Raw genomic sequence first — 15,102 nt, 5'->3', positions numbered from 1 at the left:
ACAGTAGCCAAGACTTGGAAATAACCTAAGTGTCCATCAATGGATGAATGGATAAAGAAGTCATGGTAGGGCCTTCCCTGGTGGCGCAGTGGTTAAGAATCCACCTGCCAATGCAGGGCACACGGGTTCGAGCCCTGGTCCAGGAAGATCCCACATGCCACGGGGCAACTGAGCCTGTGTGCCACAACTACTGAGCCTGTGCTCTAGAGCCCGCGAGCCGCAACTACTGAGCCCATATGCCACAACTACTGAAGCCCGCGCACCTAGAGCCCGTGCTCCGCGACAAGAGAAGCCACCGCAATGAGAAGCCTGCGCACCACAACAAAGAGTAGCCCCCGATCGCCGCAATTAGAGAAAGCCTGTGCGTAACAACGAAGGCCCAATGCAGCCAAAAATTAAAAAATAAAAATTTTAAAACCGGGAAATTAAAAAAATTAGGTGGTTTACTTTAAAAATTAAAACTAGAGAGATAATCCAAAAGTCAGCAAGTCTCTGCTAATATAATGTAGGAATTTAATCAAATGTAAGTTTAAAAATAGTTAGCATAGAAAGCATAAAGAAGTAAATAAAAGTATTATTAATAAAATTTAAAGTTACACAAGTGATGAAATCAATAACACTGAATTTATATGTCCCCAAACACACAAATGTTATTTTGGGTGTGTTTACTAGGCTTGGAGTGTGGTTGGGGATTATGTTCCCTCCTGCTCCAAAATTCTGTAAGGTAAGAAAAAATCCAACTGAAATATATACAGATACCAGGATACACAGAAACACTCAAATAAAAAAGAGAACTCTGGAAAATGCACATTCTCAAACTATTATGTGATAATTTTAGAAATAAATCAAAGCATAATTATATAGCCAGCCATAAAAAAGCATTTATAAAACAGTCTTTTTGAAAAACATTGAGATGAGTTAGAACTAAACAGAGAATGGATAAGAATACTTATCTCAACCACAGAGAGGACCTAAATTTATGAAAAAATATAGAAAAAAATGCCAGTGAAAATGAGTGTATTTGGGTATATAAAAATCTTTTCTACATTCCAAACAATAGTCAATAAAAAGGTAGCAGAATAGGATAACTATTTCGGACATATATAAATAAATACATACAACAAAGATAAGAACTTGATGTGTCCCCCTTGGCTCTCAAGACAGTACTTATATACCACAAAGAATCCCAGGGGTCCTTGGAGCATAGTTTGAAAACCACTTGCCTGGTTGGTCTCTAAGATCGATGTTGGTCTCTAAGATTGGTCTCTAAGGTCAACCTGATCTTCATCAGATGCTTAATACTAGGGAAGACCCAAGACACCGCTTTGGTGCCAGTATTCCAAGAGTTCATGGGCAGAGTCAGGAAGTGACTTCTGGGATCAAATATGTCCAAACTGGAGAGTAAAATTCTGGGGGCAGGCACATTAGTTGTCATGGTGATGGGAGGACGCTTGCAACTTTGAGAGGACATCAAATATTCCAATGGGAAGTACAGGCTCTGATTATGTGGACTCCTGGGAGGTAGGCAGAACACCACCCAAATCTTTTACCATCCTGACATTCTGCTACCCAGGCTATCTCTGTCTTCTTCTATTACCCCAGGTTGCCTAAGGACCATCACCACTGAAAAAAGAGGTTGTGATCTCTTTAACTGGCAATTCTCCCCACACGGACCCCAAAGGAAGAAATGGCAAAGAAGTGGTGGTTCACAGTATAAGCTCTAAAGGGATGCCCCACACTACTTCCACTGGGTAACTTCAGACACTGCCTGGAAGCTCTCTGGGCCTCGGATCCTGGTCTGTAATGTGAGAATATTAACAGTACCTACCCTTATGGGGTTGTTATAAGAATTAAACATATGTAAAGATTGTACTGGGTTTAACCTATGGTAAAGCACTCAATAAATTTCATAATTTTTAATTAAACACAAGAGTAAAAAAAATCACATATAACCCCCAAATCCAATAATTTAAGGACCGTTAAATAAACTATTCTACATTAATTGAACACATGGAATTCTTGAGAAAGTGTATAGGAAATAACATAAAAGGAAAGGAAAAAAACCAGAATAGTAGGTACTTATGGATTACAATACAATATGTTTAGTCATGAGTATCAGAAGAGTTAAGAGAATATATTGATAACTACCCCCATCTCCTTTTAGAGATTAGTGGGTGTACAATGTGACAGCAAATATGTTAGATTTCCCCTCTGTGATGATCAAGTGTCCTGCACAAACAGGTACTTAAGTGAACTGCAAAGATCAAGATGCTGCTACTGATGAAGAAGAGTTCAGAGCTTCTTATCCTTCTCCCTCCCAAAGGGAAAGCAGCCTGGAGCTCACGGATGATCAAAGCTTTAACTGAGGGACTCACACTCTGGAGTCGAGCTGTCCTCAGACCTGTCTGGCCAGGACAATGTTGTTTTGCAATTAGAATCTGAATGCCTGTGGTGGGGCTGCTCTTTCCAGGGCACATGCTCCACTGCTCCCTAATGTCCCACATCTCTAAGTCCCACTCAGTTGCATTCCTGGTCTGAACCCTGGGCTCACTGACCACAGGATTTCCCTTCCAAGAAGAGGTGATCAATAGCAGAGATGCTGGGGGGTTGATCAGAGAATGGGAACAATAAATCCTGAGCATTTCATGACGCTTCTATGGCGGCTCTCCGGCCAAAGGAAGATGCGGTGGGTGTGCTAAACGTGCAGCCTTTCAGAAAAGTGCTATAATGTCCAGCAATCAGATAAGCTGAAGAGAAGGAGGCAGAAGGTTGGAGGGCGAAGGGAGAGCAGCACGACGATGGAGATGTGTCCTGATGAGGTGTGTCTCCCCACTGTCCTCAGCAGGACCGTGGGCTTCTGGATCCAAACACAGGAATGTGTTCCTCTACAGGGTGGGAGTGTCCCCGCGTATAAAGTCACTGACGGGCTGGTGATAGGAACCATCCCCTGTCCTCCTCTCTTTCCTCCTCAGGGGAAAGGACTGTTGCTTGTGGGGTCCGCTCTTGGGGCTATGCTTTACTATGAACACTAGGCTGAATGAGGGGAAGCTAAAAGAAGTCGGAGAGGTTAAGTCAATCATGATAATACAGAGCAGAGAGAGATGGGGGAGAAGAGACAAGGAAGGACAGAAAGACTGAGAGGGCTGCCCGTTGGGGAGGATTTGGGGAGGGGTTTCGGGATAAAAGGCTCCAGAATTCCTTTGAGGAATGAGAGACTGGGAGATGGGGAGAGAGGAAGCTAGCTTTCCTTTGTGTTATAAGTTGGAGACTAAGATTCTTTAGAGATACACAAGCAAAAACTGAATTTATTTTTCCATTACTTTGGGCTAATGGAACATGCTTGTTTGTAGGGAACACTATACCCTAAGAACCCTAAGGAGCCCCAGAATTATTTGGGTTACATTCATACCAAAGCCATCTCTCCTTCACAGAGAAAGGTATGAAGGGGAAGAGAGAACAGGAGGGAATTTAGGGTAAAAGAAGAGGAAATCGCTGTTTTATAACATAAACGAGAATTTCTAGTGAAACAAGCTGAAATTAACACGTGTGTGTATGAGAATGCTGGGCAGTGGAGAGTAAGAGCTATGGCCTGCAAAGTCTCTAATTCCAAGATAGGTACTGAAGTTTCCTAAGTAGGAAACAAATAATTAAACAAATCCAGCGTTCTCAGAATGGACCGTCTGAGAGCTTCCCCGTGAAAATTTGGTAGTAGATCCCAAGAGAGGTGACCCTACCTGGAATGAATGCCTGCAAATTCCTACCAGCCACGCTTTCTGCTCCCTCATTCCCCATGAGCAGCACTGCTCCTTGGCTACAGTCTTAAAATGTACCCATCATTGTTCACATGAAACAATAGTTTAAAGTGTTTTAACAACTATTGCTATGACTAAAAGTGCAGAGCAGCTGAAAAAATACTGAACAAAAACTGGCATCCTGGCTATTATCAAAAAGGCAAGAAATAACAAGTGTTGGCAAGGATGTGGAGAAAAGAGAACCCTCCTACACTGTTGGTGGGAATGTAAATTGGTGCAGCCACTGTGGAAAACAGTATGGAGGTTCCTCAAAAAGTTAAGAATATAACTACCATATGACCCAGCTATCCCACTTCTGGGTATTTACCCAAAGAATATGAGAACATTAATTTGAAAAGATATATGTACCCTAATGTTCACTGCAGTATTATTTACAATAGCCAAGATATGGAAACAACCTAAGCGCACGTCAACAGATAAATGAAGAAAATGTGACACACACACATATATACATGCAATGGAACACTACTCAGCCATAAAAAGATGAAATCTTACCATTTGTGACAACATGGATGGGCCTTCAGGGTATTATGCTAAGTGAGATAAATCAGACTGAGAAAGACAACTACCATATGATTTCATTCATATGTGGAATATAAAAAACAAAAAATAAATGAACAGGGCTTCCCTCGTGGCACAGTGGTTGAGAGTCCGCCTGCCGATGCAGGGGACACAGGTTCGTGCCCCGGTCCGGGAAGATTCCACATGCCACGGAGTGGCTGGGCCCGTGAGCCATGGCCGCTGAGCCTGCGCGTCCGGAGCCTGTGCTCCGCAACGGGAGAGGCCACAACAGTGAGAGGCCCGCGTACCGCAAAAAAAAATTTTTTTTAATATAAATAAATAAATAAACAAACAAACTAAATCAAACAAAAACAAACACGTAAATACAGAGAACAGAGTGGCGGTTCTCAGAAGGAAAGAGGCAGGGTGAGGGTAAAATGGGTAAAGGGGATCAACTGTATGGCTACAAATGAAAACTAAATTTCTGGTGGCGAGCACATTGCAGCGTATACAGAAGTAGAAATATAACGCTGTACACATGAAACTTACATAATATTGTAAACCAATGTCACCTCAATTAAAAAAAAAACCCAATAGGGCTTCCCTAGTGGCGCAGTGGTTGAGAGTCCGCCTGCCGATGCAGGGGACACAGGTTTGTGCCCCGGTCCAGGAGGATCCCACATGCCGCGGAGCGGCTAGGCCCGTGAGCCATGGCCGCTGGGCCTGTGCGTCCGGAGCCTGTGCTCTGCAATGGGAGGGACCACAACAGTGAGAGGCCCGCGTACCACAAAAACAAAACAAAACAAAAAAAAACAATAAGCACTCTTACAGACGGGAAAAGATTTTCTAAGCACAAAAGCAATGGAAGAAATCAGAAGGAAAAACTAAAATATGAAATGGTACATAAATTAAAAATGTTTCTATATCTAAATAAACATTAAACAGGAAACGACAGATGGAAAGTAACAGATGGAAAGTAAGATACAAACATGGCAAACGGCTAAAATTCTCAAAATATAAAGCACAACCATACAATGATTAACACAATATCTCTTGCTCCCAAAAGAAAAATGGGGGAGTAGCTAGTTGATTCAGAGATGAACTGTATTTTTAATAAATATTTAAAATTAAGCAACTTTAATATAAATCAAAGAAATTCTAACTATAATGAGATTCATTTTTACCTAATTACATCCGTTGTTATACGCTCATTTTATACAAGAGTTGTTATAAGCTCATGTTATAATGGTTATATGGAAAACAGATACAAAATATATTTCAGTGATTTTAAGATATTTTTCCCAATATTTTAATATCTCGGAAATCAGGATAATCTCACAATTGCTAGCATGTCAAGATCTAACTGGCAGCATTATTTGCTTTCTTAATGGTACATAAAATAATGATGCATATTAGATTCAGTAAAATCTTTAGTACTTTAGGTCCAATATAATATGATAAACCAAAATATTAACAGTGGTTCTTGTTGGATGGTAGAATTATGGGTGATTTTTAGTTTCTTTTTTATACTTTCCCATATATTTCCAGTCTTCTAAAATGAATATGTATTTCTTTTATCAACAGACAATAAACGAAATGAAATCCGGTTCTAATCTTGACTTTGCTGCTTTATAGCCACGTGGTCATAAAATACTTATGTTATCGGTACCTCAGTTTCCTTATCTGCAAAATGGAATTGATAGTAACTTCTCTGCCCATCTCCTAAGATTTGTGTGCAAATGCTTTGTAAAATGTAAAGTGCCAATTCAATGTGTCAGTTAAATCTTGACACACGTATGACATCTGCTAACATGTGATATTTATTAATGTATTCAGGGGATGTTTTTACTCTTTCGCAATGCCTGTTCATCATCTTTGATGTTCGGTCATAGCTTTAGACTATAAGGTGGTGATTCCCAGTATTTTATTTTTTGGATCTAATATAATTTGATTCAAAAGCTCTTTGCATGTAGAAAAAAAAAAAAAACGATTCTGAAAACAACATCCAGTCCAGCACCCCATAGGTGTGCACACTGGCCAGGCCAAATCACACACCTGTCTGCCCGGCTCCTGAACCTCACGAGAGCCCTGTAGAATACCGCTGCACAGGTGCTAATCATGAACCACACCCAGGTCCAAAAAGGGGCGCCACTATGATCATCTCTGTTTAGTTAAAATAGATAAAACTGTGTTGAAGATCTGGTCGCCTACTTTGAGTGGTCCACCACTGAGGCGGGGCTGGTCATCTCTGAGTCTGAGCTTCCCAGACCCATACAAGCCACTTTCTCAGCTCAGACGCAGCACATCCCTGCATCTGATAAGTGTTGTTCTAGATTTTTCTTTTTCAAGAGTTTTTCCTTATCTCATTTGTTTTCATTTGCGCCTTTTTTTCCCTTTTTTGTTTTTATTTGGCCTCGACACGCAGCATGTGGGATCTTAGTTCCCCGACCAGGGATCAAACCTGTGGCCCCCTGCAGTGGCAGCGTGGAATCCTAACCACTGGACCGCCAGGGAAGTCCCAGTGTTGTTCTAAATTAATGTTCCCCTCGCCTCCTTAACCACCAGCAGGTGAGGAGGTCCACCAAGGCAAAAGACAAGCACATCTCACCCCTCTCCATTCTAGCCCTGCCACTGGCTTGCCTAAGTTTCAAAGCTCAGGGAGGGGCCTCCCCTGGTCAGCAACATCACAACATCACATAACAGCCTCCTACACTCGAGTTCTCAAACTTTAACGTGGCTACAATTCACCAGGTGGTTTGCTGAAGAGCAGCTTCTAATTCAGGTGGTCTGGGGTTGGCCTGAGACTCTGCATTTCTAACAAGGTCCAAGGTGATGCTTGTCCTGCTGATTCACGGATGACTGTTTGAGTAGCAAGAATCCTTGGGGGTGGTCTCAATTTTCAACCCTAGGCCAACTCCTATCACACATGCCTCAAGTGTGCTCCCTGTTCTGCCTCTATCAGAACCATCTGGGGAAGTTTCTTAAAATGCATCAGGAGCTCTGAAAGGCGGATCCAGACACCTGCATTTTAAGAAGCACCACACTCCCCTCAGGTGAGTACTTATGGACAGTGAACCTTGGGAACCGCCAGTAGAGAATTCTAGACGTTCTTACTGGACCATACAATTGGAAGCTGGACACCGCCCTGCATGACCTTGGACTTAGGCAGAGGGGCTCTTCCGGAACTGCACCTTGTACTGAGGGATGCTATGCCGTGCAGGAGCACAGGGTTGTCTTTCACAGCTGAGATGCAGTGGAGAAGACTACTCATCACATTGTCTTGTCCCTTTCATGACAATCTATAGGAGAAATTTTTATTCCCATCTAAAAAAGCTGGGTGTCTTCCAAGCAGCCAGCCTGGATAAAAGGAACCATTTAATGGTTGCCCTTGCCTCTTTCTTTCAACAACTGGAAAACTCACAGCCAAATCTGGCAATTACGTGGGTCCTTTTGACATATACCTCTGTGTATTAACAATGTGTGGCTTCACTGTCCTATCCTACTCATGTTTTCTCATCTCCCCAATGTCTTAAATCCATTAGTATCCATTTCTAGTGCATATATGTGCGGTACGCATCCGTGCTGTTCACCGAGATCAAGTCTTATCCACTTCTGGACTTACGGGAGGAGTGTGGTTCTCTACATCCTTGAAGTTGGGTGTAGCCATGGGACTTGATTTGGCCAATGAAACACGTGTGGAGGTGACTTCTTGTCACCTCCAGGTGGTGGCCGTTTAATTGCAGGTGGCTGCACTCTTCAACCCTTTCTGTCCCTTCCTGGGCAGTACTGGAGGCATGAGCTGATAAAGAGCAGCCATAAGATAGAAGAATCCTGGAACACTGGGCCAACCCAGGAGACAACTGTCCTGGTAAAGCACCTCGCCCGCAATGGGCTTTGGCTGAGTAAGAAGTAAACTCTTGTTGTGTTAAGCTACTGAGATGACGGGGTAGCCCAAGGCTTAAGGCTACCCTGACCATATCAATATGCAAATGATCTCATATCCTTTGTGGACAGAAGCTGAGTTATAAATACACAGGCAAACACAAAAACAAATGCCTAATAGATGCCTATTTGAGAGAAAAAGATATTTACAGAAGATCACTTACAGAGTATAACGTCAATCTACTTCTCTGAGTGCTTCAAATTCATTCTTGTTTCAAGTCTGATCACCAGCCTCTTTCAGAATCAACTCCCTGAGTCGTGTTTTAATATTCTGCTCTTTCTATGCTGTGGTAAAATATACATAATATTTGTCGTTTTAACCATTCATACGTGTACTATTTGATGGCATTAAATACATTCACATTGTTGTATAACCATCGCCACTCTCTATATCCAAAACTTTTTTATCATCCCCAACAAAAATGCCATTAAAGAAGTCTTCCCTCCTTCCCTCAGTCCCTGGTACCCTCTATTCTACTCTCCATCCCTATGAAATCTGCCTATCCTAAACACCTCATCTAAGTCGAATTGTATCTGTCCTTCTGTGTCTGGCTTATTTCACTAAGTATCATATTTTCAAGGTCCATCTGCGTTGTCCATACATTCCATTGTATGTATGCACATTTTGTTTATCCATTCATCTGCTGATACAGACACTTGGGTTGCTTCCACCTTTTGGCTCCTGTGAACGATGCTGCAATGAACACTGGTGTACAAATACAGACATACCTCTTTTTATTGTGTTTTGCTTTACTGTGCTTCACGGCTATTGTGTTTTTTACAAACTGAAGGTTTGTGGCAACCCTGTGACGAGGAAGTCTATTGATGCCATTTTTCCAACAGCATTTGCTCACTTCGTGTCTCTGTGTTACATTTTGGTAAGTCTTGCAATATTTCAAACTTTTTCATTATTGTTATATTTGTTATGGTGGGCTGTGATCAGTGATCTTTGATGTTACTGTTGCAAAAAGATTATGACTCACTGAAGGCTCAGATGGTGGTTAGCACTTTTTAGCAATGAAGTATTTTTAAATTAAGGTATATACATTTTTTAGACATAATGCTATTGCACACTTAACAGACTACAGCACAGTGAAAACATAATTTTCATATGCACTGGGAAACCAAAAAAAATTCATGTGACTCGCTTTACTGTGATATTCGCTTTATTGCGGTGGTCTGGAACCGGATTCGCAGCATCTCTGAGGTGTTCCTGTATCTGTTTGAGTCTCTGCTTTCAATTCTTTTGGATATATATTCCCTAGGAGTGGAATTTCTGGGTCACATGTAGTTCTATGTTTAAACTTCTGAGAAACTGGCCACAGTGTTTTTTACTCTGCTCTGACTTTTAAATTAAACGACAGTTGCATGAAATCCTCAGTTGCATTTTCCAGGAAACTGTTGTTTGTGAGCATCACCCACTGTCCTATGCAATGTTTCCCATATAAAATCCCAAGAGGAAAATATTTTTGAGAATTGCATATTGGGAAAAGGTGTATGCTTCCTTTTGTCTACTAAGAATTCCAGTGTGGGGACATCGCTGGTGGTGCAGTGGTTAAGAATCAGCCTGCCAATGCAGGGGACACGGGTTGGAGCCCTGGTCCGGGAAGATCCCACATGTCACGGAGCAACTAAGCCCATGTGCCACAACTACTGAGCCTGCGCTCTAGAGCCCACAAGCCACAACTACTGAGCCTGCACTCCACAACTACTCAATCCCGCATTTCCTAGAGCCCGTGTGCCACAATTACTGAAGCCCACATGCCCTAGAGCCCACGTGCCGCCAACTACTGAGCCCGCACGTCACAGCTACTGAAGCCCGTGCTCTAGGGCCCGTGTGCCGCAACTACTGAGCCCATGTGCTGCAACTACTGAAGCCCGCATGCCTAGAGCCTGTGCTCCGCCACAAGAGAAGCCACAGTAATGAGAAGCCTGTGCACCACAATGAAGGGTAGCCCCCGCTCGTTGCAACTAGAGAAAGCCCGCGTGCAGCAACGAAGACCCAACACAGCCAAAAAACAAAATTCCAGTGTGGGTCATGACTCCGCCATGGAGCCTGCAGCCAAATCTGAAGCTTGAATAGTCACTGGTGGTACTGAGTCCTCACCCCCTGGCATCTCCTTTATCATTTCTGGACACACTGGCCTGACTTCAAATGGCCAGTGCCTATATCTTATCAGAAGGCTACTCTTGGGCCGTCCATGAAAAATCAGGACAGAAGTACCTGGAAATTATATTTTTGTGCTTCCCCCACCCTCCAAGCAGCTTTTAACCACGTTCTGACTAGTGTGGGTGTATAAATACCCCAGCTCCCTTGCCTGGGGTAAGTCCGGTTAATGAGCTTTGCACTGTTCTCAAGCTTCCACTTGAGATTAAGGATCAGTTGCCCACTATGCTTTCTGCCTAATACCATACCCTATACTGACTGACTTCCCTCTCTTGTATCACTTCCTCCTTCACCTCCCTGTCTCCCTTGAATCTGCCAATAAACTGCTTGCACTCAAATTCTTGGCTCAGAAGCTGCTTCTGAGGGAACTTCAGCTAAGACAAAGCTCCTCTCTACCGATTTCCTAGATCCAACTGCTTTCCATATTTCTGTTCTTCTTTTTTTCCTAGTTCTGAGGTTTTATTTACATTTTATGATTATTCTACTGTATGCTTTCTTGTTATCTGTTACCTCAACACCTTTGCAGAATAAAACAGAGTGGAACTAATTTTTAGAAGAAAAAACCATCATGTAATACTACGATTCAAATACAAGATGTAAAGGGTTTATAGAATATGATTCAAATTTAGAAAAATACATATGTACATAGGTGTGTCTATAGGGAAAAAGAATAGAAAGAAATGCACCAAACAACAAGGACCTATTGTATAGTACAGGGAACTATACTCAGTATTTTGTAATAACCTATAAGGGAGAAGAATCTGAAAAAAACTGATATATATGTATGTATAACTGAATCACTCTGCTGTACATCTGAAACTAACACAACATTGTAAATCAACTAACCTTCAATTTAAAAAAATGACCAAAATGTCAACCATGGTCAACTTTAGGTGATGTCATTACAGATGGTTTTTTTTTTTTCTTCTTTATTTTACAAAGAACATGAAGCTTCAGTTTCCTCATCTATAAAACAGGGATAATCACACTTCACACATATGAATCACATATCACATATATGAATTGTGTTGATTGAAATTGTGGTTAATCGATGAAATTAGCTGCATCACATATTCACATAATAATCACAGTATGTGCCTAATTATGTACCCCAATAAAGGGCTGCAAGTGCTGTTATTACATCAGCGATTAATGAAACAATTTAAGGACATGTGAGAAATGAGAAAGTAAAAAAAGCCCATACTTACATAGTGCTTTGTCCTTTTCAAAGAACATTCACTTATATGAGCTCATTATCCCTGGCAAGAACCCTGCGAGAGGGGCAGGCTTAGGGGCAGGTGTGGGAAGGAGACGGGACTAATATTTACTCAACAGCTACAATGTGCCAGATTCCAAGGTGGGCACTTGTAGGTATCTCAGAAGAGAAGAATGGGGCTCAGAATGTTAAGGAACCGGCCCAACGTACAGGCAGGGTCAGTAGCTCCAAGTCCAGACTCTCGGTCCAGGTTTCCTTCTGTTCCGTCAGGCTTCATTATTCTATTTGTGCCCCCGGATGACTGTGTGCTTATATGCCCACCCATCCACGACATCCGCGGTTCCTCTGGCATTGGTGTTCACCAGTCTTTACACACACTCTGCTCCTTCCTACGTCCACGGCCATGGGAAGTACAAACGGGGGGGCCTGTGGAGGGCGTGGGGAGGACTTAGCTCCCCAATCTCCCACCAAAACCACCCCCAAATGAATAATCTAAATCAAAACCCTGTACCAGCTACACAGACATAGCAGATTCAAGGAAAGTTCCACAGCAACCCTTCCCAATCAGTTTGCTCACCCCAAGTCCTCCCTACATAGAAGTTCTGGAACTGTCTTTTGAGAAATGGGAGGACTTAGGCAATTCTGCTAGGAGAGTCCAGTGGAGAACGTGGGCTGGGGGAGAGAGCTGTGGAGGGTATTACTCTGTCTCCATCCCCGTCAGGGCCCGTGTTCTGGTCATCGTGGAGAATGCTATGAAAGTCTTTCTTACCAGATACCCAGTTACTGTGGTGTCATAACGGCCCACGGATGGGCAGGGCCGCCTGAAATAAGACAGGGTTGCGGTGGCGAGCTGGGCAGTTCAGCACAAAGCACTTCAGACGCAGCCCGTGTATCTGGAATCAGGCCAGTCCTCTCCACCTTGCCTCCTACTCACCACCTGAAGCCCTGGGCTTCTAGACTAACCCTGGGAAGTCTTTCTTGACTAATCAGGCCTGAGGCTGATCCCTGTTGTACCGTGTGTTCCTTCTCCTGAAAGAACGTCTACCAAAGACAACCTTGTGTGGGAGCTTCAAAGAAGTCCGCCTTGTCACCGCCTCACTGACAGCTCTCCCGGCAGCACAGGGGCTACGGCAGCCAAGCCCCTGCACAGCCCCCTGCCGGCCCTGCTGCGGCTCCGGTGCTCCGGCAGCCAGCCGGGAGCCGCTCCCCTTCTGCGCAGCCTTTCAAAGCCCCCTCCTCCGCTCCAGCTCTCTGCTTTCTTCAGAATTTCTACAGCATCTTTCCCAACCCCCTTATCACTCAAGTATGCTTTACGCATGAACAGTCCTTAGGAGTGTGGTGCAAAGACTCCCAATCTTTTTCCTTCTGCTAGTAATAAAGGCATAACTGACGGCAGCCATGAAACACGCTTGCTCAAAAACTCTCAATAGCTTCCAATTGCCTCTAGATAAGCTCTAGCTCCTGAGTCTGTCACTAGAGTTCCCCCCTCCATCCCATTAGCCAGGAGACTCCCCTAGCTTTCCTTCCACTATTCCCTACAGATCAGGGAGCTCACTGGACCCTGAACGCAATTCTCTCCTCCTCCGCAGTGTAAAGCACTTTTAGTTTCCAGAGCCCAATCAGGCCAACACTTAGCGGTTCAGCCCATAGGTCCCTTCTCCCCACCCCCACCTGCTTCCTCCTGGCAGAAAACAGTTTCCATCCTCATTAGCACTTTTGCCTCCTTACTTCCAATCTTGTTTTTGATCTATTTTTTCTCTCTATTAAGTTTTAAGTCATGGACAGTCTTTTTAAAATTTGTTTCTCCCCCTCAGACCAGTGCCTCACGCATTGTACTAACTCAATTCATGTTTATAGGCTCCTGTCCCGATCTGTAAGCTTTCTCACTAATGTTCCATGAATTCAAGCTCAGTCTCCTTAACTAGGAACACTCCCAGAGCAGAACGTCTCCAATTTAAGGATCACTCAAATTCCCTAGAGATTTTAACACGCAGATTCTGACTCAAGTGGTCTGGGGAGGGGCTGAGACTGCATTTATAACAAGCTCCCAAGTGATGCTGACGCAGCTGGTCCGTGGACCTCACTTAAAGAAGCAGGGAGGCAATACCACCTGTGGATCAGGCAACAGCTCACATCGGTGCCACCTGGCCGAGCGCGGAGGTGGATGAATGCAGGGCTGGGAAGCGCGGTCCCGCCCTTCGAAGCGCCGGGCCAGAAAAACGCCTGCGAGGATGGTCGCCCCTCCGCCCTACCGCAGGGCCCACTTACCTATGGTGGACACGACGGTGCCCACGAAGTAGAAGGCGCCGGTGAAGTCCCAGCGCAGGCGAACATTGTCCACGCGGATGCCGGCCTCGGTGGCCTCCTCGTAGTGGCGAAGGAAGCCGCGCAGCTCGTCGCGGCTCAGGTTGTGGCGGCGGCTGAAGTTGGCCAGGCGCTCCTCCCAGCGCTGCTTGGCCTGGCGTTCGTGCGCCAGCTCCAGCGCCGAGAAGACGGCGGCGCCGCCCAGCAGGTAGAGCACGATGAGCGCGGCGAGCAGCAGGAAGCGCGCGTTGTCCTCGTTCAGGTGGCCCGGGCCGCAGCTGCAGCCGCAACCCCGGCCGGCCATGGCCAAACCCCCGGGGCAGCCCCAAGCCGGGCGGCCGTGTCCGCCGGCTGACTGTCACCCGGGCGCCCCGGGAGGTGCGGTCTCGGCCCGACGCTCAGTCCGCCCCTGGCCGCGCGACAGCCAGCTCGCCCATGACCGCCGGACGCTCCTCCAGGCCACGCGGTTCCCGGGGCCGCCGCGTCGACCGCTCCTGCAGCGCCAGCCCCCCACGTCCGCCTCGACTCCCGGTTTCAAATCCGCATTTTCGCCGCCGTCCCCGCCCCCCTAGGAGTTCTCCTAAAAGCTGAAGAGCTGAGTGACCCGGCACGGAGTCCGCTTCTGCTTGGCACGAGGATGCAGCCGCTGCTTCCCCCGGTGTCCTGCCCGGCTCAGATTGGGGAGGGGGCGTGGCGCATCTTCAAGGCAAACTCGGGTGGGCTTGACCTTCCCCCAAAGCAAGGGGCCTCGGGCGCTGACGGGTGAGCGGAGCCCCGCGGTCTCTGTCTCCTTGACCGTCGCTTCTCAAGCCACTGACGTCTAGGACGCGGGCTCTCAGTCCGCTAGTGCTGGAAGTGCCTCCTCAGATACAGCCGCAGTGCTGTGTCCCAGGCTCGGCGTCGCGCGGAGCCTCGGGCCTCTCGGGTCACCGGCCCGGCTGCCGGCGCTTAGAGGCTGGAGCAGGTCCCGGGCGGGCGCACGGACAGAGGGATTGCGCAGAGCGCGGTTCACGGGTTCCGACCTCCCGCCCGCCCCCGACGCTGCGCGGCGTCCGGCGGGCCGACTTGCTGGAGGAGGAGACCAGAAAGGGAGGTTGGAGTGACGGAGCGAAGCAAGTTAGGGGCCTCTCCCCCAGGCAGCCTTCCTAGCCTTGCCCGAC

General features: G+C 45.8%; 1 protein-coding gene across 1 annotated transcript in view; it reads right to left on the bottom strand.

Annotated features, from left to right (window-relative positions):
* KCNK13 (potassium two pore domain channel subfamily K member 13) overlaps positions 1 to 14,878 on the bottom strand; it is a 114,159-nt gene extending 99,281 nt beyond the window's left edge. Inside the window, exon 1 of the mRNA XM_030883107.2 lies at positions 13,907 to 14,878. Coding sequence (XP_030738967.2) covers positions 13,907 to 14,246 — 340 coding nt within the window. The 5' untranslated portion in view covers positions 14,247 to 14,878. The remainder of the gene's footprint in view (positions 1 to 13,906) is intronic.
* Positions 14,879 to 15,102: the final 224 nt, after the last annotated feature.

This window comes from Globicephala melas, chromosome 2, assembly GCF_963455315.2.
Source record: "Globicephala melas chromosome 2, mGloMel1.2, whole genome shotgun sequence".
Lineage (NCBI taxonomy): Eukaryota > Metazoa > Chordata > Mammalia > Artiodactyla > Delphinidae > Globicephala > Globicephala melas.
The sequence above is the reverse complement of the archived record's forward strand: the minus strand, read 5'-3'. Positions and strand labels throughout refer to the sequence as shown.